The sequence below is a fragment of the Parasteatoda tepidariorum genome, chromosome 12, assembly GCF_982258835.1.
Source record: "Parasteatoda tepidariorum strain Cologne lab strain chromosome 12, Ptep-v5.0, whole genome shotgun sequence".
NCBI classification, from domain to species: domain Eukaryota; kingdom Metazoa; phylum Arthropoda; class Arachnida; order Araneae; family Theridiidae; genus Parasteatoda; species Parasteatoda tepidariorum.
In genome coordinates this window covers 6,654,932-6,679,452 of record NC_141766.1, presented here as the reverse complement: position 1 = coordinate 6,679,452, position 24,521 = coordinate 6,654,932, and the positions used below count along the sequence as shown (strand labels likewise).

The following is a 24,521-nucleotide window of genomic DNA, read 5'->3' as shown; positions in this document are numbered from 1 at the left end:
ATTCATAATTGTAAATAATGCGAAATCAACATGTTATGTCATTTGTTTTAAAGTGCAAATTAAAATTATTTATGTCAAGTTTTTTTTTTTTTATTGACTTCGATTAACTTAACAAGAGAAAAAAAACAGGACTGCTGGTAGTCCGTTAAACGATTTTGTAGTATGAAGAGGAAGTTTGACTGAATGAGTATTGATGAAAAAATAATATAAAACAGCTAAAAAACAAGAAAAATGTTTATTAATGACTGTCTAATTTTACAATGCTTAGAATATATCTTTCAGAGGAATAACATGGAAAACATTGCAAAATAATCCATTCCTAACATTTAATGTTACAATTTGTCACCATAGTAAAACCTTAGAAAAATATATTTATTTACACCTATATACAAAAGGCAGTTTCTCCAATCGGCATGTATAAAAATAGGAATCCATTTTCAAAGTAACAATAATTTGCTCCAAATTTTGCAAGTTCAAAATTAACTAGAAAATCAAATAATCATGAAATTACAACAAAAATTATTCATTTAACATCATAAAAAAAAACTTAATTCAATTAAAATATTGCAAATAAACTTTAATGATAGACATCATAGATAATCTATCATCTACGCTTATAAGTTTAAGAACAAAACTTTAATGATATATACTACATTTTTAACAAAATTTCATAAATGTCTCAAGATTTACGATGAAAAGTCTTAGCAAAATAAATGGTAAACCCATTCCAAAATTTATAGCCAAAATGGAAGAACATTAAAAGCCTTGGTTGAAAAAAAATTAAAATTGCACAACAACCCGAAATATCCCAACACTTAAAACCAGGCACTTGTTTAGTCATTGAACAATTAATAAGTTTGATATATATATATATATATATATATATGCATTCGCTAAACTTCTCACTGTATACTGTGTAATAAGTTAATAGAGTCTGATACATTTTTAAATATAATATATATAAATATTAGTAAAATTTCTTATTCTAAACGTAACTAGTTTTTAAAAATTGAAGCCAGTAAAAATGTTATTTTAATAAAAATATTACTCACTAAAATATTTATGTATAATTATTTTTAAATAAATAAAGAAGTTACAAAAAACAACTATTTATTAAGGTGGGCTGAAAAAGTTGAAACATCTTAATTCTATAAGCTATAATGTCAATAGGTAGTTTAAAAAGTATGTATGATTCTGAATTAGTATATTTTGTCCTTCAATGGGCTAAAAGTTGTGACAATTTATATAAAAATAATAAAAAATCACAGCTTTTGTAGTCAGACTTACGGTAGTGCTTGAAGGTTACAATTTAACAAGAATAACTGTTCAAAATTTCAGAAATATAACTTAATATCGTCTCAAAGACACAGAAGTTTTGTTAGGTCCCTAAAAGCAGCAAAACTAAATCTCCTGAAATTATATCTTGCCTCATTGAACCAATCCAAACTTTCTGCCATTGAGAAGACTGGGGATATTTAGTTATAATTCTAAAGTTTTGAAGATATTTGTCAAGAAATGGTAACTTTTAAGTGATTTGCGACCTATTGAAACGACAGCTGATATCAATTCAGAATCATAAGATTTTACATAATGTAGCTGATAACATTTCTGCAAAACCGCTAAGAGATTTAAGACACTTTAACTTTTTTGATCCATCCCATTATTTATGCAAAAGCTTATTACTTTAAAAAAATAATAAAGAAGGATTTTCCAACTTTATTTTAAATGGTCTTTAATATTTAAATATTTGTTATTTAAAACCCAATAAATCAAATACTACAATTTAGTATTACAATAAATACACACTTAGGATTTATTTATAAAATAGCAATTTTTAATATGAGAAAAAGGATTGCCTTATCCATAATAAAAATGCTTACAAGAATAAGCTTATTTACAATTAATATAAGATATATATTTTTTATTTACATTAAAGTTTACTAACAAACAAACTATAAAGTTACTAAGCATTTGAGAAAGCAAATTAGCCCTCTAAGGGTTAGTTCCAGCCTTTTCCAAACTTCCATATGCAGACTCGCTATCCTGCATCAAAAAACCAGTTTCTCCATGCTAGTTAACAGGAAAATAGTGCACTGCAGCAGAATTTCTGTATAATTTTACCCACAGGGTTCAACCCTTAGAGGGTTAAAAGCAAAAGGAAAATTCGAGCAAATCTGAATATTATAAAAAAGTTTAAATAGAACAAATTCACGCTGCTTATCAGTACATTTATCATATCAATATTTGACCGAAAATCTACCTTTACTAACAAACACAAAACATGATATTTAATTTAAATTCATTATTTTTAATCTGTGCTATAAAACCAAAATAAATAATTTTCCTTTATCAATAAAATTAATAATACAAAAAATCGCCATCACTTCATTAACATACATATACGAGAATATGGAAACTACAATGGTAATTGAATTTAAAAAAAACTAGCTTTAAAATTCACAAGACACAAAATGGTTGGTAAAATTAATTTTAATCAAACCAAAATAATGATTTTAATTTCAAAGCTATTTTAAAAGGAAATGATTAACTAATTGCAAATATTACACTAGAAGAAAGTTAAGTGAGAGGAAATTGAACATTGAAATTATGAAATCCAAGAAATGATAAACAATTATTTTTCCTTTTTATTTCAAAAGAATATGAAAAACTTAAGCTACAGTATATAAATAATATATTTAATTCAGAAATTCTGTAATAAGTAAAAAATTCTATTGTTTTTTTTCTAGTCTACAATTCAATCTAGGCTCAAAAAAGCTTCATTCTTTTATTAGTATAAAGAAAAGTCATACTAAAAATTATTTTAAATAAAAAAATAATCGGACATTAATTAAATATGTACGCTTACTTATCACTATGACTGAAAGTAATGTTTTGTGTAAAGATAAAAATTTTACCAGCATCACTATTTACATTATTAAACAAGATAAAAAGACACAACTCATTTTTTTTAAATTGTTAAAATACAGCACTAAAAATAAAATTAAAAATAGCAACATATTTTCATTTGAAAAAATTAAAATCTTCTATGAATTTTATAAATGCATTTTAATTTAGTTTATATTCTCTCAAAAGAAAGAGCATACTTAAGGATCATTCTAAAATTTACACTTCAGAAAAAAATTATAAGTATTAAATTATTACTCACGTTTTATTATCTAAACTTGGTTGTTTTTTAAACTTTGTATTACTGACTTAGTGACTAAGTCTTTCAAGTTTTTAGAATATATAACACCAATTTTATTTTAGGATTTAATACTTTATTAAAAGTATTACTTAGCAATTTTTTTAAGAAGGAAAACTAAACATCAATCTCCATTAATCTAATATGACAAACACATTTTGACAACACAAAAAAATCTGATTATTAAATGCCTAAATATAACACAAAGAATATAGAAAATTTGAAAACCTTTTTTTATTCAAAAGTAAACACATTGTTTTATCAGTTCACAATCATCAGTTCACATTAAGAAGTTTTAAAAGCTATTAAATGCTATTTCTCTTAACTTAATATGGCAAAGTTTACATTTACAAACTTTTTGGGGAAAGAATAATGCTGAGGAATGATAGTCTATGATCAAAAGTTTGTTAAGCAAATAATAAATAAATAAATAAAAATTTAACTTTAATTCCAAGATGGTGAGGAAAATGACCTCTTAGTAATGGAGGATATTTACGGGAGGAATAAGATACAATTAAAAATTCAATTAATAACATTAAATATTTACAATAAACATTCAGAATGTGTAACGTTTTCTCAGAAGCTCATCTAAAACCTATTTACCAGTCAATTTTTAAAGATTGAAATTAATTAGTGAAAGCAAATATTCTCAAAAAAATGTTCTTCTTTTTTTTAGAACCCATACATAGTTAGAAAAACCAAATTCAAATTTAAGCATTTGCATTTTTGCTGCTCATTAGTATACAAACTAATTTACCAGTTAGAAAAATAGAAAACTATGAAGTGACATTTTATAAAAATCTAAAGCTCAGCTATAAAAAAAACTTTAAAAAAAAAAAAGATACATTGTAGTTTAACTGCTACCTAATTCCCCAAAGATCACAAACTTTATTAATACTTTTAAAGATTACATATGATATAGATTGAAAAATTAAAATAAAATATTCTATAGTAATAACAACTATCTATACTAAACTAATAATTTAATATATAACATATAGAAACAACAATAGTTTTTATGAACTAATACCAAATGTATCAATTCTAATAAAAAATATTCAAATGTAACTCATAAAATTACACAACACTATATTTTGAAATAAACACTGCAACATTACAATTTGAAAAAAGAACTACCATATTGTAGTAATTTTTAGAAAATTTAAAATAGAAAGCTTTCTACATACTTGAACTTAAAGAAATGCTTTTTAAAAAAATTAAGAGAGATAATGATAGCACAAGTGCCATTATTGATTATGAGATTTTGATCACACTCTATAGATTGTTTAGTTTCTAATTATTTCTTGCTTTGCAATATGGGGAGAGTGCTGAAGATTCCATCCATGGTTTAGTACTATCAATTTTAATTTTCATGATTCAATAATAATTTTCAGGATTTAACTTTTCAATATTAAAATTTTTTACTGAGTACTAAGATATATTTTTATCACAGTTAAATAACTATTTTAAATACATGAACAACATATCAGTTAAATACTCAGTATATGGCCAATGTCACTAATTGAAGCATCCTTTAACAAGAATCATTTAAATGTAACAAAAACATTAAAAATAAAAACAGTCAGAAACAGTAAAATATTTCATAAGCAAAGATTTCTCTCAAACATGTGGGACATACATTTTTTCTGTTTACCATAACCAGAAACTTCATTCAATCGAATGAAAACATATTGTATAAATAAATTATACTAAATTACATTTTCAGGATAAAATTTCATGTGGTTGAGGTATAATGTGAGGACTTGAGGAATTTGAAGAATGAGTTGTTGAAAAAGACTCAGCAGATGGCAATTTAGAGTGCTGAATTTGATGCCAAGTTTCTCCAAGAGCTTTAGCGAAATGCTCATCCACTAAAACATAAAAAATTTTTAACATTCACATAATTACAGACAACCTATTAAATGGAAAACTTAGTTCAATAAAACTTAAGGTTAACCGGATAATAATAGTCTTAAAAAGATGGTAGATATGTACCTAACTTTCGGCATGATGTTGTGTTTATGAGGCTACGTGTAAACAGGCTCCATAATATTAAGCAATATTGCCACTCATAAAAAATTTTCTGAATTTTAAATATATGAGTAAGTTACAAAGTATTGTAACTAAAAATATAAAAAATAATCAATTAAAATAATTCAACAAGTTGCACTTTTTTTAATGTTTCGGCTATTAACTTTTTTAAAGATGTAAGCATTAAATTATTTTCTCATGAGATTATTTTAGTTTTTTACAAGATATTATTCTTAATATTGAAGAAGTCAGAAAAACAGACTCCAAAGCAATCAGTTAAAAAAAATATAAAGAGAATAAATAAAATTGTAACGTCAAAAAAGTACTAAATTTAATTATAAACAAATAAAGAGAATGTGATAAACATAATATGACGATGAATGATCACATTTTTAAATCCTTTGATAATAATTCTTAAGATCAATAAATATACTAATGTCAAAAAAAATATTTATAATATTAATATATAGTAGGGGTGCACAACCTCGGCCCGCCGACTACTGAAGTGCGGCCCCTGAGAGCTTCTAAATACAATTTTTAAAAATTTAAATTTTTATTGTCACTTTTAAGTCACACGTTTCGACGCGTTCAATTTTCAACAGATTCTTTAGTAAATGTACGTTTAGCGCGCTTCCTTTCAGCCGATTTCATCTTAAATATAAATGATTTCTTTCAACAGTTATTTCAGCTTTTCAACGCGATTTTGAAAATCCTGAATTTTTATTACGATATTATTCCGACGCGAGTTTCAGATCGCCCATTTAAATAATCACTTCTTCTTGGTGCACTTTATTTGTGACGATTTCATCTTAAATCTAAGTGATTTTATACACGCACACACACACATATATAAATATATATATATATATATATATATATATATATATATATATATATATATATATATATATATATATTTGCAATTCTTTCTTTCTTTTTTTCAACAATTATTGCTATACTTTTTCACTCGATTTTGGCGATCCCGTTATTTAACTACGAAGTAATTACAAAAAGCTAATTTTTAATCTCGCATTTAAATAATCACTTTTTGATACGATATTTTAGTACAGCTTTATCGTAAATCCTAGTTCATTTTCCGTTTTTTTCAGCAAACGAATATGATTTGGTCGAATGTGGTAATGAATTGTGATTTGGTCAAAAACCGAACATTCGCAAAAAAAAAAAAAAAAAATTACTAATTCCTATATTTGGGGCCAAATAGCAAACTTTTTTAGCAGCATAGCAACACTGAAACCAAAATTTCAGTTCTCAGAATAATATTTTCTGGAAAAACGTATTAATAAATTAACGTTAAAAAATAAGGCCAATCAAGAACGTTTTTGAAAATGTCAAAAAGAGAAAATAAAAATCGATCTTAATTTTCGAAAGAAAATTTTAAAGCTGAAGATCTCAGTTTTTCAATTACCAGAAAAGTCAAGAAAAAAGAATTAAGTCAACAGAAATGCTGGCATTATAATAAAAACGTCTATAAAAAAAAAATTTTTTTTTATTCAAAGAAAAAAAAAGTTAAATAGTAACCAAAAACTTTCTTAATTTTTTAAATGAAAATCTTATGCTGAAAATCTCAATTTAAATTTTTCACATTGCCATCCATTTTTTTAGAAGAAAAAAAATTGCCATAAAATAAAGTTTATTAGCAACGTTATTCAAAAAAATGCTGAGTTATAATAAAAATGCCTGTAAAAAGAAAAGTTAATTGAAAAGAAAAACAGAAAAAACAAATTGTTCTTAGTTCCTAAAACAAAGCTTTAATACTAAAAATCACACTTTTCTATGTTACTGGTTATTTATATTACAGTACACAGAAAGAGTGATAATAAATTAATAGTTTGAGATGTTCTGTTATGCTACATTATAATAAAAACAGCAAAAATGGAAAAAGAAAATCCTTCTCAATTCTTAGAATTAAAAGCATCGAAAAAATTTTGAAATTGGCTTGTCTTATTATAAAAAATTTTTTAAAAAAAGAAGGGCAAAAACTTGTGGTTCAGTATAAAGTAATCTTGTTTCAAATCTTCTAATTTCGTTTTTCCTTTTGTCTTCAAGAAGATAATTTTGCAAGCCATGTGCAGAAACATGGATTTAAACTTAAGAAATTTGTGCAAAAACTATTTCTTATAATAAACAATTCCATAATACAGTTAAAATACGATTTTTTATTAATATTTATCATATCGATACAAATTCAAAAAAAAAAACTTACAAAAAATACATTTTTAAAAAATATTCTGCCGAACATTTGGCTGATCATTCAACCACCAAGGCTCGAAAAAACTCATACATTTTACCCATCCCCGAGGACGGCTTGTCCAACAATGTACCCGTCCTCCTTTGAAACTAATCCGTAGCTACTAAATAATTTTCTCTTATTTATTACTAACATTTATATAAATTGCACAATGAATTAGTAGTAACTAGGATTATGAATACTAGGATTACATTATACAGTAATAAAAGAAATACTAGGTTACTAACTAGGTTACTAACAGTAAAGTTCTTTTATGAAATAATTTATTTTTTTATGAAATAATTTATTTCTCTTATGAAATAACTTATTTCTTTTATGAAATAATTTAACAAAGTCTGAAATTAAATAACAAAGGTCAAGTTATCTGGAATCTCAATTTATCCGAGGGTACTGCGTTTTTTAAATGAATCAAATATGGCGTTTGCCAGTCCCACAATCAAGCCAATGATTTACAGAGGTTTCTGCACAGGAATCTGAAAGGGGTTATCCATTTAGGTAGATGTTCATAATTGCGTTTAACGCTTCTTGTTTAAGACCAGTACGTAATGTGTTTTTTTGTAAGTTCATTGCTGAAGAGCCTCTTTCAACAGCTGCAGTACTGTCAGAAAGAGAAAACATCAATTCCACCATGCGTAGTATGCTGGTGTATTTCCAGATTAGAAGGTCATTTTAGAAGTGAGGTGCTAGACTCTTGTAAGATAACAAAAATTGAAAATGTATCACAAATATTAACGGGAAAATGACCGTCTGTGCGGACGTTGGATTCGACAAATTTTTTGTCAGCGGGGAATTTTTGACAGTCGAGGACGGGCGGTTTTACGAGCCCTGCAACCAACTGAATTTTTCACAGAAGGGCCAAATACTCGTTACATCCCTAATTTAAATGCAACGTTATTGCAACTTGAGAAATTCATAAAGGGGCGGAAAACATGAATTTTCAGACTACTCATTGTTTGCCGTTTTGATTTCAATTTTTTGTTGCTTAAGTGATCTTTTTCGATTAAAAAAAAAGAAAATGCTTACGATATAAAAATGTAAAAATTAATAAAATGAAATAATAAAGTACATTACCAAATAAGTATTGAATTTTATTTTGAACTATCACAGTTTTGTTTTCATTTTAGGCTTTTGTTTAAAACCTATAAATTTTCTTCAATTGCAATATTTAATTTGAATTTAATTATGTACTAAATTTTTCCCCAATTTCATTCTATGGGCATTGTAGTTTTTTTAAATTAAAAATTAATTCGGAAATGAATTTTTGCATTGCGTGATATGATAAAAAAAAAAAAAAAAACATTTCTTTTCTTCAATGTTTATTTATTTATTTTGATAAATCTATTGTTCATATGATAAAAATAGCAATTTAAAGTATTAGCTTTTTATTTACTTTTGAATGAATTCTAATTGAACACCTTTAATTTTTTACAAATATATTACTAAGTTTATTGATAAAAAAAAATAGAACACTAATGTTTAAATAAACATATTTGTCGTTAACATGTCTAGATACATGTGCGGCCCTTCGTTAGTCAACCTGCTGTGCAAGTGGCCCTTCTCTCAAAAAGGTTGTGCACCCCTAATATATATAATAATATTGTATAATATAATAATATTAAATTTAATAATAAAAAATAATCATTTAAGAAAGTTATAACTAATGTGAAAAACAACTGATTTCAGACAGATGACAAATCATACATGAAGACAAATATTCTTTTATAACCACTAAATATTATTTCATGACCACTAACTTTATATTTATGACAAGTGCGTATTTATTCATAATGTCAATAATAATCTTACTCATTTAATATGCTTCATAGAAAATTTTAAGATCATAAAAATTTCATTAGGGGGTATTTTGAAGCTCTTTCGCAAAGGCAAATTACAATGCCACACTTGAAGGAAGCAAAGCACTACTTTTAAGCTGTAAATATTATCTTGCTGGACATTAAAAACACACAAATAGCTTAAATATTTAAAATAAAAATAATTAAACATTTAAAATAAATTAGCAGGTAGGACAAGATTTGTCTACTTTAATGAAATCATTAAAACCAAAAATTAGTTTTCCATTTTAAGAATTTTTTTAGCTCAAAGAGTAGCATTAGAGCTTTTCAAATGCAGAGCAACTACCAATAACAAACCTCATAGTGAAGTAAAGAAAAATTCAGGGCATCATTTTTTAGAAAAAAAAAAATCTGGACATTTTTTGGTTTGGAATATACACACAAGATCACTTTCAAAAGGCGAACTACAAACACAGGAGCGAACTACAAACTGAAAAAATAAAAGAAAATATCCTTGTCGTTGGAAAAACTTCTAAGTGGTAGAAAAATTTACGGTTAAAGGAATAATTTCTGTTTCTGTTAATTTGTTTTAAAGTTGTTTTGGCCATTAATAAATATGAAAAATTCAAAAGTTCAAATAAAACAACACTTAGTTCCAGTTATTAGATGGGCCCTTTAAAATAAAGATGAAATTAGCCAAATTTCGGTAAATTTTAATTTCTAATTTTCCAGTTTAGAAAATCTTTTGAGGAAAGCAGAGCAGTTGGCATCCTTGATAGAGCACTATACAACTCATAGTTTAAGATCAATAAAAAGAAAATTTATGTGTACTGTTGCATTAAAAAAATTACCAGTATCAGTTAATATTCTTTCTTAACAATAGTTTATAAAAACTTGTAATCGAGTTCAAGACTTCAATAATTCATAATCAAAGAATTTTAATGATCAAATAATTTTAAAGTAGAATTTAAATAATCTCTAAAACAAAAACAAAATTTATTATACAGCAAACATTTTTGTTAAAAAGTAATCAATGGATGATCTCTAAATTCCCGATTAAAAATTATATGATATTACTGTATTACTGATTTTAATTTATCATTTCAACAATCAGATGCAAGAAACAAATCAATTGTCAATGAATTGAATCAACAATTAAATCCAATGTATTGAATCCAACAATCTACTAAACAAGATTTGATGCTATTTGTGCAGGGAAAAAAATTTACATATGACCCCCTGAATACCCATTTGCTAATGTAAAACTGTTGATTGAGTTTCTTTTTCCTAAAATGACTGATCTCATAAAAAGTTTGAAGTAATAAATCCTGCGGGTAAAGCTATAAATATGAGCCATGTGTATAATTAGTGGACAAATCCTAAGTTTGACTTTTAAAATTTGTGATTCTTACCAGCATAATTTAAAATAAAAAGATATTTGATTGAAAATCTAAAATCATTCAAATATATTATTTGAAAATCTGCATTTGCATTAATAGGAAATGGGATATTTTGAACAAACACAAAAACCCGGTATATCAGTACAAAAAGCTAAAAATCAGGAGAAATAAAGATTTTCAATATATAACCCTGATAAAAATATTTTTTTATCAATTAAATCCTGACTATTTGAATAAATATAGAACAGGCATTGCATTGTTTTATATATTTTGATATGAATAAGAGTAATTTTGCCGAGAATATCAATATTTTAATTTCAAAATTATTTAATCTAAAATAATAGGTCACTTTTTTAATGAAGGACATTTATAGGGATTTTTTATGTCATCAAAATCCAGGCTCTATTTATAACACAAAATTCTATATAACACAGTCTGAAGCTGCAAGTTTCGCATCATTAAGATTTACATATATGACAGTTTGGGAGAAAAGACAAGGATAGTATTCAAAATGAGAGTATTGAGGGAGTAAAAATATTCGAAATACCAGTAATTTATTAAAAACTTGTACAATTATATCAAAAAATAACTCACCAGTAATGGAAACATTATTGCCTGTTGATTTGGAAAATATTTGCTGGTAGTCTTTGCCTAAAGATCGTCGAAAGTGTTCATCGATGACAGGATCACAAGAACCTTAAAAAAAGACAATTATTGACAAACAAATCAAAGAATTAATTTTCCCAAAATTTTAAACTTGTCAATTCATTAGGTAAATATTATTAACCTATACACTAAGGTGGAATGAAAAGGGAAAAGTATTTAAAAACTTTTAAGACATTTGTGTCAAAAAGTTATCTACAACCAAAGTCTTATAATTCTAAATTTAAATCTTTTCCCCAGTCAAATTAGGCTTTTGACTTGAACGAAGTTAAAAAGCATTGAATGATATCTTCAAACATTAAATGTTGCTGTCTTATGCCATTTGTTTACTAACAAGTCTTATAAGGCAGAGGGGTGTACTTCTTATTTTCTAATGGCGCCATCTATGGCCAAGAATTCGACTTCCGCCGCACACACAACACAGCCTGTTTTACAGGGAGGACACATTCACACACCACCCATCCACAGATCGTGATTTGGACCTAAACCAGAGCATAATCAATCTCCGATCCAGGACCCCTAAAGTTATTGATTTGTTATGAGAACTTGGAGAAATTGGTCACCCCAAGTTTTATGTGTTTTAAGGAAGTGGGTCACAATAGATTTTGTCGTTGAGCCCATAAATTCTGTGTCCAGCTTTAACAATGTGCCATTTCACAATAGGATACGAGATATGAATGAACTAGATATAATAAAACCAACTTAAAGACAAAATAGAGTGGCCTGAGCATCAGGGTTCAGTTTTTTGACATCAAACACTCGCTAAAAACTGTCGAAAACTAAGGGTAAGTTTCCTTTTGTCATTGGAGACAATTTATTATATACTAAATCATGCACAATACTTACATTATATACTACCGTAATTATGATTTATATTATACATCATGTATAATATATATGTATATTAGATATTATTTATGTATTATATATCAGGTACAATATAGAATAACGTAACTCTCCAATTTAATAAAAAAAATCACAGGACAAGAAAAGAAAACATACATTTATTTTAAAACAGCTTTTTTTATGCCATATAGAATAACTTCTTTTAAAAATTGCATATATTGATTTATATACATTTGTAGCATTAAAATTAAATGTTGTTTTGCAAATGATGTTTTAAAATTAGGAATTGGTAGAATTTTCATTACCATCATGTGCTTTACAAAAAGTTCCAAACTACTCTTTACAGAAGTCAAAACATTACATTGAAATTTCACTTAGCTCTTTATTTGCATTCTGAAAGCATTGAAAGAATTATAATATTTTCAAAATATAATTTCAAAAGAGCTGTAATTAATTATATCTGAAGTAGTAATTTAATTTTGTTAACTGAAGCATATTAATACTGCAATATATTTTAAAACTTTGAAAACCAATTAAAAAAAACCTAAATCATCACTTATTAAAATGTTTCTAAATTTTTAAGCACAATTTCTCTTTCAAAAATATCATTTGACTTAAATCAATGATTTTTCACAAAAAAAATCAGTCAATTTAAATCATGATTTAAATAAAACTGATTAATGATTTAAATCAAGCTTTCTAAAGAATGCGTACCCCATTTGCTCTTTGGAATTACATCATCTCTAAATCAAAATTCAAATTTATGGGGTACTTTTTTGGGAAATTTAAATTCGTAATGAAAATGGAAGTTCCAATTTAAAATCTATTTCCACACATTACCGACAATCTGTAATAGAGACTAGTACAATCTCTTATAGAAACACAAAAGAATTACCTTTCTATTGAAAATCACAGAAATTATAATATTTAACAAAACATTTTCTTACCTGAAACTATTTCACGTCTATGACCAAATCTCCTAACTTTATTTTTTTCCTCACTTGTTTCGATAAATTTCTCAGAAGGAGTTTGTTTCACCTCAATATGATTAGAGTCACTAACATTAGCAGAACACATTTGATGAGCCAAATCAGAAAGATTGCATTGAGTTCTCAATAAAGCGGAAGCACATGTTATCACAGAAGGTCTTAACTGCTGTTGAGAACATTGATAATCTTTGTTATCAGTACGCTTCCAACTCATATCTAGTGGTTGATCACTATCTTCTTCAAACTTAGAAGTAAACTGTAAAGGTTCACAAGGCTCACACATTAAAGGGGAGGAGGGTAAAGAATTAACAGTTTTGTACATATTTGTAAAAACTGGAGAAAGTTCTTGACTGAAACTGTCAGGTGAAGACGACACTGATCTATCAGATAAACACTTTTCCACATCTGTTTCACAACTGCAATAAAGAAAAACTTCCGTAAAAATACAATTAAATTAACAATAATTTAGATTTCATGAAAAACCAATACTTATTTTATCAGGGCAAACCTGTGGTAGTTTAAGGAAATATGTTAAGAATAGAAAGGCTAACATTACTTTTTTTCCTCTAAACTTACATTAAATTACTTTAAATCACAATGCCGCGCCCCATGCTAAGCATTCGCCACCTCGCCAAATGCGATAAAATCGGAAATTTGGCGAATAAATTTGTGTTCCTGCAAAAGTATTGCCGAATGATTTTTTTCACTAGAAAGAAAAATACATATTTAACTCTATCCTCGAAATTACATAAAATAAATTTTTCTAAAGAAATCACTATTTCTTATTCAATTACTGTAATTTTCAGTAAATGCATCGCCTAACCAATAAGAATTAGATCTAAATAATATAAGCCTGAAACAAACTACCGTAAACTAGGTTTCCATGTAAAAAAATTAACCATAAAAATTTTGTAAGATTTGCATCTGGCGAAGACTTTCGAAAATTAACGAATACTTTTGATATTTCGCCAATTTACTGGCTAATAATTTGAAATCCTTAGCGCCAGCCCTTAGTACTGCAAATCTTCGGCAGTACTCAAGTATAACAAAACCTTTAAGCTAACCGTGTAAGGACAGTCCTTTTCAATTTCAAAGGACAGTCCTTTTCAATTTCAAACTGATAAAAAGACGAATTTCAGAAACCCTCCAAAACAACTGGTTTTAAATATAATTATTCTTCCACTGCAAATTTTTTTTTATTAAATTAGGTTCAAAAATTTCATTTACTTTTTTTTACATATTTCAAATCTAGATCTAATCTTTTTTTTTCATATTTCAAATTTTAGAATTAAAATACACACAAAAATTTTTTAAAAAGTGTTGGTTTTTTTTTCAATATAGAATTAAAACATAAAAAAAGTATGCCAAAAAAATTGAAAAAAAAAAACTTGATGATCTTTGAAAACTGAAAATTGATCCAATTAAATTACGATTTGTTTCATGAAATGGAAAGGCAAAACATATATACTAATAAAAATATGTAATACAGTGAAACCCCGATTTTACGTTTCTCAGGGGACTGGGTAAAAAAAACTTAAAATCCGGGAAAACGTAAAATACGGGAAATACTTAGATAGCAAAAAATCATATAATAATAATGGGAAAACAAAACAAACTAAAGGTAGTAAAGATGACTCTTTCAAAAGGTACTATTAAAATCTATATTTTACGAAAAGAATATTAGTACAGTACGACCTCGAAAATCCGGACTTCTGAAATCCGGAAATCTCTAAAATCCGGACTCAAACATTTTCAAAAGAAAAAGTTTAAAAAAAATCGCTTAAAATAAAAATTTTAATGCAAGAGTGCAAAACCACAACTCTTCTCCAACAATGAAGCAGTAGATGAAGAGGTAGGGGTGGGGTGGGAATGAAAGCTCATAGCTAATAAGGAAATTTCAGTCATTCTTATAAGCTCTGTATAGATAACACAGAATATAAAGGGGAATCCCACAACTCTTCTCCAACAATGAAGAGGTATGGGTGGGGAGTGAATGAAGGCTCATAGCTGATAAGGAAATTCCAGTCATTCTTATCAGCTCTGTATAGATAACAAAGAATATAAAGAGGAATCCCCTCCTCCTGAAGGGGAATCCCCTCAGGAGGAGGAATTCTTCTACCACTTTGTTTTTCCTCCTTGTGAAGAAAGAAAACTGGTTTTTTCTTAACCTTGAAGCTTTGGAGGCGGGGACAAGTTCTTTCATCCCCCAATAAAAAAAGGATTAGTATCAGCTGGTACAGTCTAGTCTAGAAGCATCTGTTTCAGCGATAAGTTGAAATTCAGCTCGAGTTTTAAGCCTATATTTTTAGTTTTAATTGCTAATATTATGTTATCTAAACGATCGATTACGGAGGAAAATGACGAAAGTTTGATTTTTAATGTCTTTTATTTATTATTTAAAGAGTATATTTATGCTAAAATTGACGTCGAAGGTCTACACACGCGCGTTTAATCGCGAAATCGGCCTGGCAACTTCGAAAGTTCGATAATTCTATCAATTTAAGTAAGGTATCTAAAATCCGGAAATTTCGGAAATTCGGACCTTCCAAACCCCCCAGCAGTCCGGATTTTCGAGGTTGCACTGTATTTAAAGAAAAAAACATACCAATTCCAGATCACTTTTACAATTTTTGTTAAGAATCATGTAATTTAGGTGCAAAACAGTGCGTAATAGTAGATTGTTTTTTAGACATTGAGTTCAAAGTAAATGCCTCATCTTCCAGGACTGAAATCTTTTGCAAATTTTCTTCCTGGTCTTTGTATGATAGAAAATAGTCTTTCACTCTTAGCAAACTTCTCAATGCTGTGTTGAAAGAAGGAACGGGCTGTGCTTCTGTTTCTTCTTGTTTATCTTCATCAGCGGATGAAAGGTCCATAACGTCGTCCACGGGTGGAGCAGTGATTCTCTCAGCTTCGCATGTTGCTAAGTTTTCTCGGATGTACTCGTCGAAGTCATAGCTAACTGTTTCATTGTCATTCTCCGAGTCTAGTCTATCTAATCCTGCATCTGTTAACGGTTCATTAGAAGCTACGATTCCGCTTTCCTCAAAACAGTGGGAAATGCACTTTTGTGTAACGCTTCTCCAAGCAGCAGAAACAAAATGCATAGCCTCCAGAACACTTAACTTTAGCTTGCAGGCGTCATTAAGGTTTCCGTTCTCTAGTTCAGCTACAACTTTCCGGACAAGTTGCTTTCTGTAAAAAACCTTAAATGATCGAATATTGCCGAGATCACAAGGCTGTAATTTGCTTGTACAGTTTGCAGGAAAAAACTCAACACGCACATTAGATAGCTGCAAATCCGCTGTAAAGTCTTTTAAACCAAATCTATTGACAATTTCTAGAGCTTTTTCTCTTAATATGGTGCCATTTACAGGTACATTAGCGTCACGAGCCTCTTTAAACCATTTTACTAAAATCCCTTCCATCTCGTCGTACGGGGATTTTTTCATTGTTCTCCGTTTCTTGGCATTTTTTTAACCGACTTTTTCAAAGTTTTTATCAATGCATTCTTTTTTCAGTAGTATGGATTGCAGGGTTGTTACGGGAATTCCTTGCAATTGAGCGAATGTTACTTTTGTTCCATGAAATTCATTAAACTGCTTAACAATTTCGGCTTTCTCAGCAACAGAAAAGTTTTTGCGTTTTTTGCTCACCATTTTCGTACGAAAGGGTTTGAAATGCGACCACCTTGTGCTAAACAACAACAGAGTCTGAAAAGCTGTAGAAACGTAAAGATCCCTTTTGCTTTCCAAGGAAGAAAATAAGTCACTACATCTGATTGGTAACTGGAGTGTCTCTTCTCCTATCTGTCTCATTCCTGCACCAATGAAATGTGTTGTTTCTGTACTTTGTTTCTTCGCCCGCTGCCTTGTCCGAGACAGGTAGCAGGTGTTCAACAAAGGAAGGGGGAGAGAGGACTAAAGTTCTAGAAAACAGTAGTCTGTGGAATGCGTTTCTGCTTTCATAGATTTACTTTCAACAGCGTGGATGAGCTTTAAAAAAGCAAACATAGAAAAAATATTGCTTATTAAAAAAAAGTTTTATTTTTTTTCTTTCTACAAAAAACGTAAAATGCGGGAAATTCCGTAAATTAAAAACTTACAATCCGGGTAAAATTAACATTGGAGGTATACGGAAAAACTGAGTCCTGATGGAAAAAAACGTAAAATGCGGGAAAAACATAAATTCGGGGGACGTAAAATCGAGGTTTCACTGTACTTAAAAACATTTATTAAAAATGAAATTTAGTAAGGTAAACTTTAAAACAAGATTCAAGGCAAAGTCCTACCTTGCATTCTTTGCACCAAATTTGTGTTTCTTAACAATTTTTTTTAACATGCTTCAATTTTTTTAGCAACAAACAGAACACTTCGAAAAGAGCAAACAAAATGTTACAACACATGTTAGTATATTTGACAGAAATATTGGCAACTAACGATGTCTGTTAACCCAGATCCTAATAAACAATTAAACAGACGGGCTGAAATGAAACCGAAAAGACTGTCTTGCACATTTAAATGCAGAAAAAATTACTTTCACAGGTGGAGGAAATTTTGCTACTTTTATGTTGATCATGGAAACTGTGGAATACATAGCGAGAAGGTTAAACAAACTTTTCTCCCCAAGTTACACACTGATGCATCTATAAAAGGATTGGGAATAGTAAAGAAAACAACAGATAATGAAAGAAAATACATCAGTCTTTAACTAAAAAAAAAAACGTGTAATAGAATTGTTTAAAAAATTTGGTATGTATGTGCCGAATTTACGTGCCGTAATTGTATGTGAGATACAGAATTAAAGCTCCAAAAATATGAAATTTATTAGCAGCTAAAATTAATACTGCACAGTTAGGTAAAATAAAAAATATTTATCAGAAATTGTTTAGCTTTGAAGAATATAGATTAGTCAATAGATATGTTATATTCATCAAAGACAATATATAAATACTTGACAATGATATAAATAGGGAAGAGTACTTCACAATGAAAGAACTTCATATACTTCCGAGAGTGTAGTTGAGAGAGGTAAATCAGGACAGAATGCATTTTAAGGTCTGTGTAGTGTGGTATAAAATAGAAATTCATTTGAATAAAAAAAGATTCCTAAGCATCTAGATAAGCTGATGTGACAGGGATAGAAAGAACATTAGCATTATCAAAATTAAATTCATCCTCAAGGTTACTAGAATTTCCCTCAAACTTCGTTTATGCGATGTGACATATTCTACACCCCTAGTTCAAGATACAACACTCTCCCCTATATTCATGTTTTCGATCACTTATTGACTTTGTTACAGAAATCAATGATGTTTGACAAAACAATTTCAAAAAGTTTAACCTTAAAGGAGAACTACTGCTCTTTAATCTCAGCCGCACTGGAGGAATAGTAGGAGAATCTCTTCTATCTTTATGTCTCTTTAATTTTAATCCTTTGGTGGGTAACTCTTTAAGAATATAATCCTTATTCTCCAATGAACTCATAATGGAATCTGTAAGAAAAAATTTGCTTTTTACTAAAAACTTTGAAAGACATCAAAATTCAAAAATATTTTTTTACAAAACTTATTTATTTGCCTTCTAATAAATATATTGTATTTCATATCATATAATATATAATATCATTATATTTTTATTATATTGTTTGTTTTTTCATCAAATAATTGGAAAGTTTTCCACACATATAAACTAAAATAATCACGAAATATCAAAATCAAATAATACGAATAATCAAAATTTCATGCGACTTTCAAAATCTCAATATTTTAATATGACATTATCACGTGCCATTAAATCTGAATCAAGCATTTCAATAATGACTTTATGATGCACTCAATTAACAAAGATCCCACTAAAATATCCAGGTAGTTTTAGATCTATTGATTACATTTCAGAGATATTGCCACAGATTTTCATACGATATTTAAAATCCAAATTTTTTTTCTATATTGTTAAATAAATAAATACTAAAAGGGGTTTTTCTTCGTATGATCTTATTTTTCTCAATCATAATAAAGCTTAAATCTTTCGGTTTTTGTTGGCTTATGCATTCAACTTACGCCGGTGATGTCATGTACTATGAGTGTTAGGCCGATCTTTTTCTTCATTTGCTGTCGGTTAAACATGCATGGCTCATGTCATTCCAGATTTCTTACTACATTTGTTAAATATTACATAAGTGATAAACCCTTAAATTTATACTTTTTTAAAATGTTGCCTTTAATTACTGAGTTTCGTGTAATGAAAACTCAGGGGCCTGTCTAGGTTTTTCTGTGAGGTACCTATTTTGTGAAAATTTAGACATAATTTGTGAAAATTAAAAATTATATTAAAAAATCTAATGTGGTAAAAATATGGATTTATCGTTTTTTACGGGATACAAAAATAAAATTTTAGGAAAAAGTATTTTGTGAAGTTTTTCCTAAAGTTGAATTTGTGAAGGTACTGCTAAACAGTAGTAAATTTGGCTTGGACAGACCCCTGAAACTTTAATTACAAATCGAATAAAATAAGAAGAGTGAATTCATTAAAATAAGAAGATTGGCTAAAATGCTTTATGCAATTAGTGGATGGTGTCCTGGGTACAAAAATCAGCAATAATAAAATCATTCCTAGGAAAATTTTGGCACACTGAAGCTCTGTGATTGTTGACTGCTATGGATTCACATGAAAATTTTTACTTAGTAAATTATCCCCAAATCATGTTCAAAAATTATGATACTGTGTAAATAATGGTGCTTACCAGCAAAAAAAAAAAATTAATTATTGGAGAAGAAATTTGACAATGTTTAGTTCATACACAACGTAATTTTTATTTTATTCACACATAACTGACTAAACATCATAAATTTTTCATTAATAAGGAATTATATTAATATTAATAAATATATACGTATTAAACATTTGTTAATAATAAAAACTATTAATCTGTTATATTTTTTAAATCTCCACTATTGAGACATTAAACAAATTGGGATATTTATGCAAAAATCTCATAGTTCGCCTATAAATAACATTTTTTTCACATTAAATTGTTTTGTTTGATTGACAAAGGAGGAATAGGCAGATAGAATTTTATTTTCCTTCAGATAAAGACACTCTCTTCACAAAAAAGATGGCCAAGGAGTTAAGCAAGTAAGATATTAATAAGAGCTAAAAATATTTTTTATATAAATCTGTCAAAAAGTATGCTATTTTCCTTTACTGTTGCAATTTTTAAGTACTGGAAGAATAAAAAAAAATTATTATTAACCTTATCCTTTTCACTAACTACTTTTCTAAATATATAAAATATAATCGGATTGCTCAAAAATGTAGACCTGAAGGAAAGATTTTAAAATTATTTTTGATAAATTGATAATTTAATAGCATAAAACAATGAAAAGAAAAAATGACAGAATATCAAAATCACTACATGCTATGAAGAAAATATACACTAGCATGCAAAAGTTTTTGGTCAACGTGTGAAAGGCATTTTAACCTTTCTATGCAATTTTTTTTTTTCCTTGTAGAGATGATTTCCGTTTTATTTAGTCAAACCAACATATATACAGAAGAGAACCGATTATCCGGAACGATCGGGACCATCGCTATTCCGGATAACTGATTTTTCTGATTTTCTGAATCGCTACAAAAAGCCGTTTTTTTTATTGTTAAACCCAACTAAAAAAAAATGTTTGGAAATAATCTTAAAAAGAAGAAAAAACGATGAATTAATACACTAATGATTATTTCCAAAATGATGGTAAGGTTAACATATTTCAAAAAAGAACGAAAAATCCTGAAATCTTATGAGGAAAAAAAATTTTTTTTTTTTTTTTGAATTTCGTTCCGGTTCTTTGGTTTTCCGGTTTTCTGATTTCCGGATAACGGGTTCTGTACTGTATTACACTTGATTTCAAAATTTTTACTTTTCTTGCAATTTAATGGAAAATGTAATCTTCAATGGATTAAATTTAAATCCTTGCACTCAGTTCAGTTGAATATTTCTTTTTTTATATAATTCGAGTCTTGAAAGAACTAAATTTATTTCAAATCACGATTTACGTAAATAAATATGCAAAACTTATGCTTATTTTTATCTTTCAATTGTATTTCCATCCAATTCTTAGATGTAAGAAAATCTCTCCACAAAAAACAAATACCTGACTGATATGAAAATTGCATTTGATTTAAAGTGACTTTCAAAGCACTAGCTTTGCTTTCTGGTTGATAAGCATATTAAGAATGTTCAGAAATAAAATTATACATTATTTATTACATTTCCAATCAACCATCTATAATATTGAGTTTGACCAAAGACTTTTGCACGCTAGTGCACATTGAACAAAAAAAATAATAATATAATAATAATAATTTTATGTAAAAATAATTTTTTTTTAATTTATAATTAATAAAAAAAATAACTTACTGATTTTAAAATACAAAACTGATTTTATTTTTCACATTACCAGGTAAGTAAAGGGTCAAAAACAATATTCATTCAATACCTAAAGGAAAAAGAAGGAAAAAAATTAGAACCAAAAAATTTAATTGGATGAACATATGTTCGCAAAAAAAAAAACGACGAAAGATCCTGCAGATAAGAATAAATCAAAGTTAATAAAATTAAAGTAAATATATACAAAAGAATGACTAACGAGGAAAAATTAAAAGCAATTTGCTCATTTTCTATCTGTAATAAATAGGTTAGACTTCCACTCCTAAACAAGAAAATTGAAAGTAAAGGGTAAGATTAACGGTCACCACTCATCACACAGCAACTAAAAAAATAAAGTGGCCACAAAAAATTACTCTCATTCCCCCCTTTCCTCCCAATGATGTCACACAATCATATTCCTACTTTTGAGAGTCGTTCGTGAGAGCTTGATTTTGTAAACCGGCGGAGAGCGGTGCTTCTTGGTTTCACTAGTCACATTTTACCATAGTGTTATTGCTGGCTTCACATAACGGATGGTTTTGTATCCTGATGCTTGATTTCACGCAATATTTCTGCTTTCGCACATCATTCATGGGCGCATATTTTGTTTTCCGATAAGCAGCAGAATTTGTTGGATATTACGTAACTCACTTTGTCATTTGCTAGGACTTTTGAAATTTAGCTGATTTACAGACTAATAATTTGAAATCCTTAGCGTTAACTAAAGGATTTCAACCCAAATAAAGCCAAATGCCATTAACTTATGATGATCAGATACAACTAGCTCTAGACATCCAAATTTTAAGAATGGATACAAGAAAATTATTTTACCACCTAGAATGAACCCTGAAATTTTAATAAAAATTGTGTTAATAAACTAAATAAAAACACAATATTCTACTATTTCCAATTTATTTCCCTACTAACAGGACAACACACAGATCTTTAAAAAATGGCTTTACTGAGATATAGCAATTTAAAAATGGCCAATGTTTTAATATTTACAGAGTGTAATTTTTATTTCTTCCAAATTCTCAAAGGATTATTTTATAGAAAATTTTAAACTAGTTTTAAAACAAAATTTACAATTTAACTACTATAAAGGGACTTGAGATTGCCACCTTCACTCATAAAAAAAAAATTTAACATTAAAAAAAAAAATTTAGAATTCTTGGTAATAATTGGCTCAATCTTCTTTTATTAAGAATATTATATACAGTAGAGCGCCAATTATCCGAGCTGCTCAGGACCGAACGAATGAAAAGTTCATTAACCATAAGTGACAACTACCCATCCCCCAATTGTAGAATTCCAGCACTTATCTATTCATAAACACATTCCGCTCTCCAACCATTGTAGATTGTCAAAATGAAGCTCGCATTCTTTGATGATAATTTTCAGTTGAAGAGGGCTAAAGGGGTATGTAGGTTTAACTGTATAATAATACATGTGTGTATGGCTACTATAAGAGAACTGCTGAAAAAGGTTGTAAATTAAATATGGTGTAGTGGGTATTATCTATTCTTCTAAATTTAGAAAAATTATTGATAAGTTAAAAAAAATTCTGAACTTAAAAAAAAAACGAATCCGGACATAGTTTGGATAATTGGACGTTCGGATAATCGGCACTCTAATGTAATAATATCTATTCTAACTATGAAAATAAGTATAATATATATCCCATTCTTATTCTTCTATTTAAATATTTACTCCAACTATGCTACATCTAACTATGTTAAATAAAAATTTAAAAAAAAAAAATAGATTTAATAGTTTTGACTCTGTAACTCTCACGGTATAAATTTAAAATTGTCTTTAACATAAAGTATTAGATCTAAATTTATACAGTTGCATCAATAGGGGAAAAAAATTTCTTTAAATAGAAATAAAAATTTCTTTTTTCCACAAAATCTTTTTGGAATATCCTTTCATAACTTCGATACCTGAAATGCCCTGTCTAAATTAAATAGGTATTTTCCTAATCAGAAAGATGAGTGATTTGAAATTTACTGCAAGATACAAATATAAAAATTAAACAAATTAACAAAATTAGTTTCTATGAAAAAAACTCAAAAATGCCAAAATCTTACATTTCCATCTGCATACATGTAAAATTACATTAGAACTACTTATTTCCAGAATCAAATGAAAAAAAAATCAAATAATTAATTATAAAAATTTAAAACATAAACTTATACAATTTGTAAATGCTTTTTACAGGAGTACATTTAAACATTTATTTATTTAATTTGAAAGAAAAGTAAAAACAAATTAATAATAAAAATTTCGAAAGTAAACTTAAATAATTTATAAGTACTTTTTAGAGGAAAACTCAATAAAGATCATTAACGGAGTTAATTTGTAGGAAACGCAATGTAATCAAGATAAAAATTTCAAACATAAAAACTAAATAACATTTATGTTTACAAAATTCGTAATCAGAGATTAACAAACGTCAGTTTTCAAAGAAACTGTCTCGATTTTTGAGGATCATTTGGTGCAATATTATTTTTCTGACAAGCAAGTAATTCATCAGTGATGCTAGATCATAAATATAAAATTGAACGAAATTATGCACAATATATTTTAATAAAACAACACAGATAACTCATTTAAGGTAGAAGGCCGATCACAGAAAAATAATTTACTATTAATAATAAGAAGTAATTATGCATAAAAGAAAACAAAAAAAGACAAAACAAAAACACTCTCATACCTCAAAATTCTTTAGAGTGCAACAACATAAATAAAAAATATATTTTTACTAACATGTCAGGAATTCCTAAGAAAATTTTAACTTCTCTTCACTTCGTGTCCATTTCTTATCTTAACCATTACTGCATGTGTGACTTGGATGCCGACCCTTTTAATTAAATACACCTCTTTGATTGGCTGTAATTAGCATTG

General features: G+C 27.9%; 1 protein-coding gene across 5 annotated transcripts; it reads right to left on the bottom strand.

The window, feature by feature from the left end:
- Positions 1-350: 350 nt before the first annotated feature.
- On the bottom strand, positions 351-24,516 carry LOC107443637 (uncharacterized). Of its 5 annotated transcripts, XM_043045899.2 has the most exons (7): positions 24,331-24,455; positions 21,606-21,684; positions 18,537-18,687; positions 13,152-13,609; positions 11,290-11,391; positions 4,921-5,073; positions 351-483 (listed from the first exon to the last, which is right to left on the bottom strand). In XM_043045899.2, exons 3-6 carry the CDS (start codon positions 18,677-18,679, stop codon positions 4,925-4,927), a joined length of 852 nt encoding a protein of 283 aa, XP_042901833.1. In that variant the 5' UTR covers positions 18,680-18,687; positions 21,606-21,684; positions 24,331-24,455; the 3' UTR covers positions 351-483; positions 4,921-4,924. The 5 variants fall into 5 exon arrangements, with proteins under 5 accessions (XP_042901833.1, XP_015913073.1, XP_015913065.1 ...); XM_016057587.4 differs by lacking the exon at positions 351-483 and having other exon boundaries at positions 4,664-5,073; positions 24,384-24,516; XM_016057579.4 differs by lacking the exon at positions 351-483 and having other exon boundaries at positions 4,664-5,073.
- Positions 24,517-24,521: the final 5 nt, after the last annotated feature.

Coding starts and splice junctions, on each gene's coding strand:
- LOC107443637 (XM_016057587.4), bottom strand. CDS start 18,679: ATGAGTTCATTGGAGAATAAGGATTATATTCTTAAAGAGTTACCCACC. Junction 11,392..13,151: donor TAGACGTGAAATAGTTTCAG/GTAAGAAAATGT, acceptor TCTTTTTTTAAG/GTTCTTGTGATCCTGTCATC. Junction 5,074..11,289: donor CAATAATGTTTCCATTACTG/GTGAGTTATTTT, acceptor TTTATGTTTTAG/TGGATGAGCATTTCGCTAAA.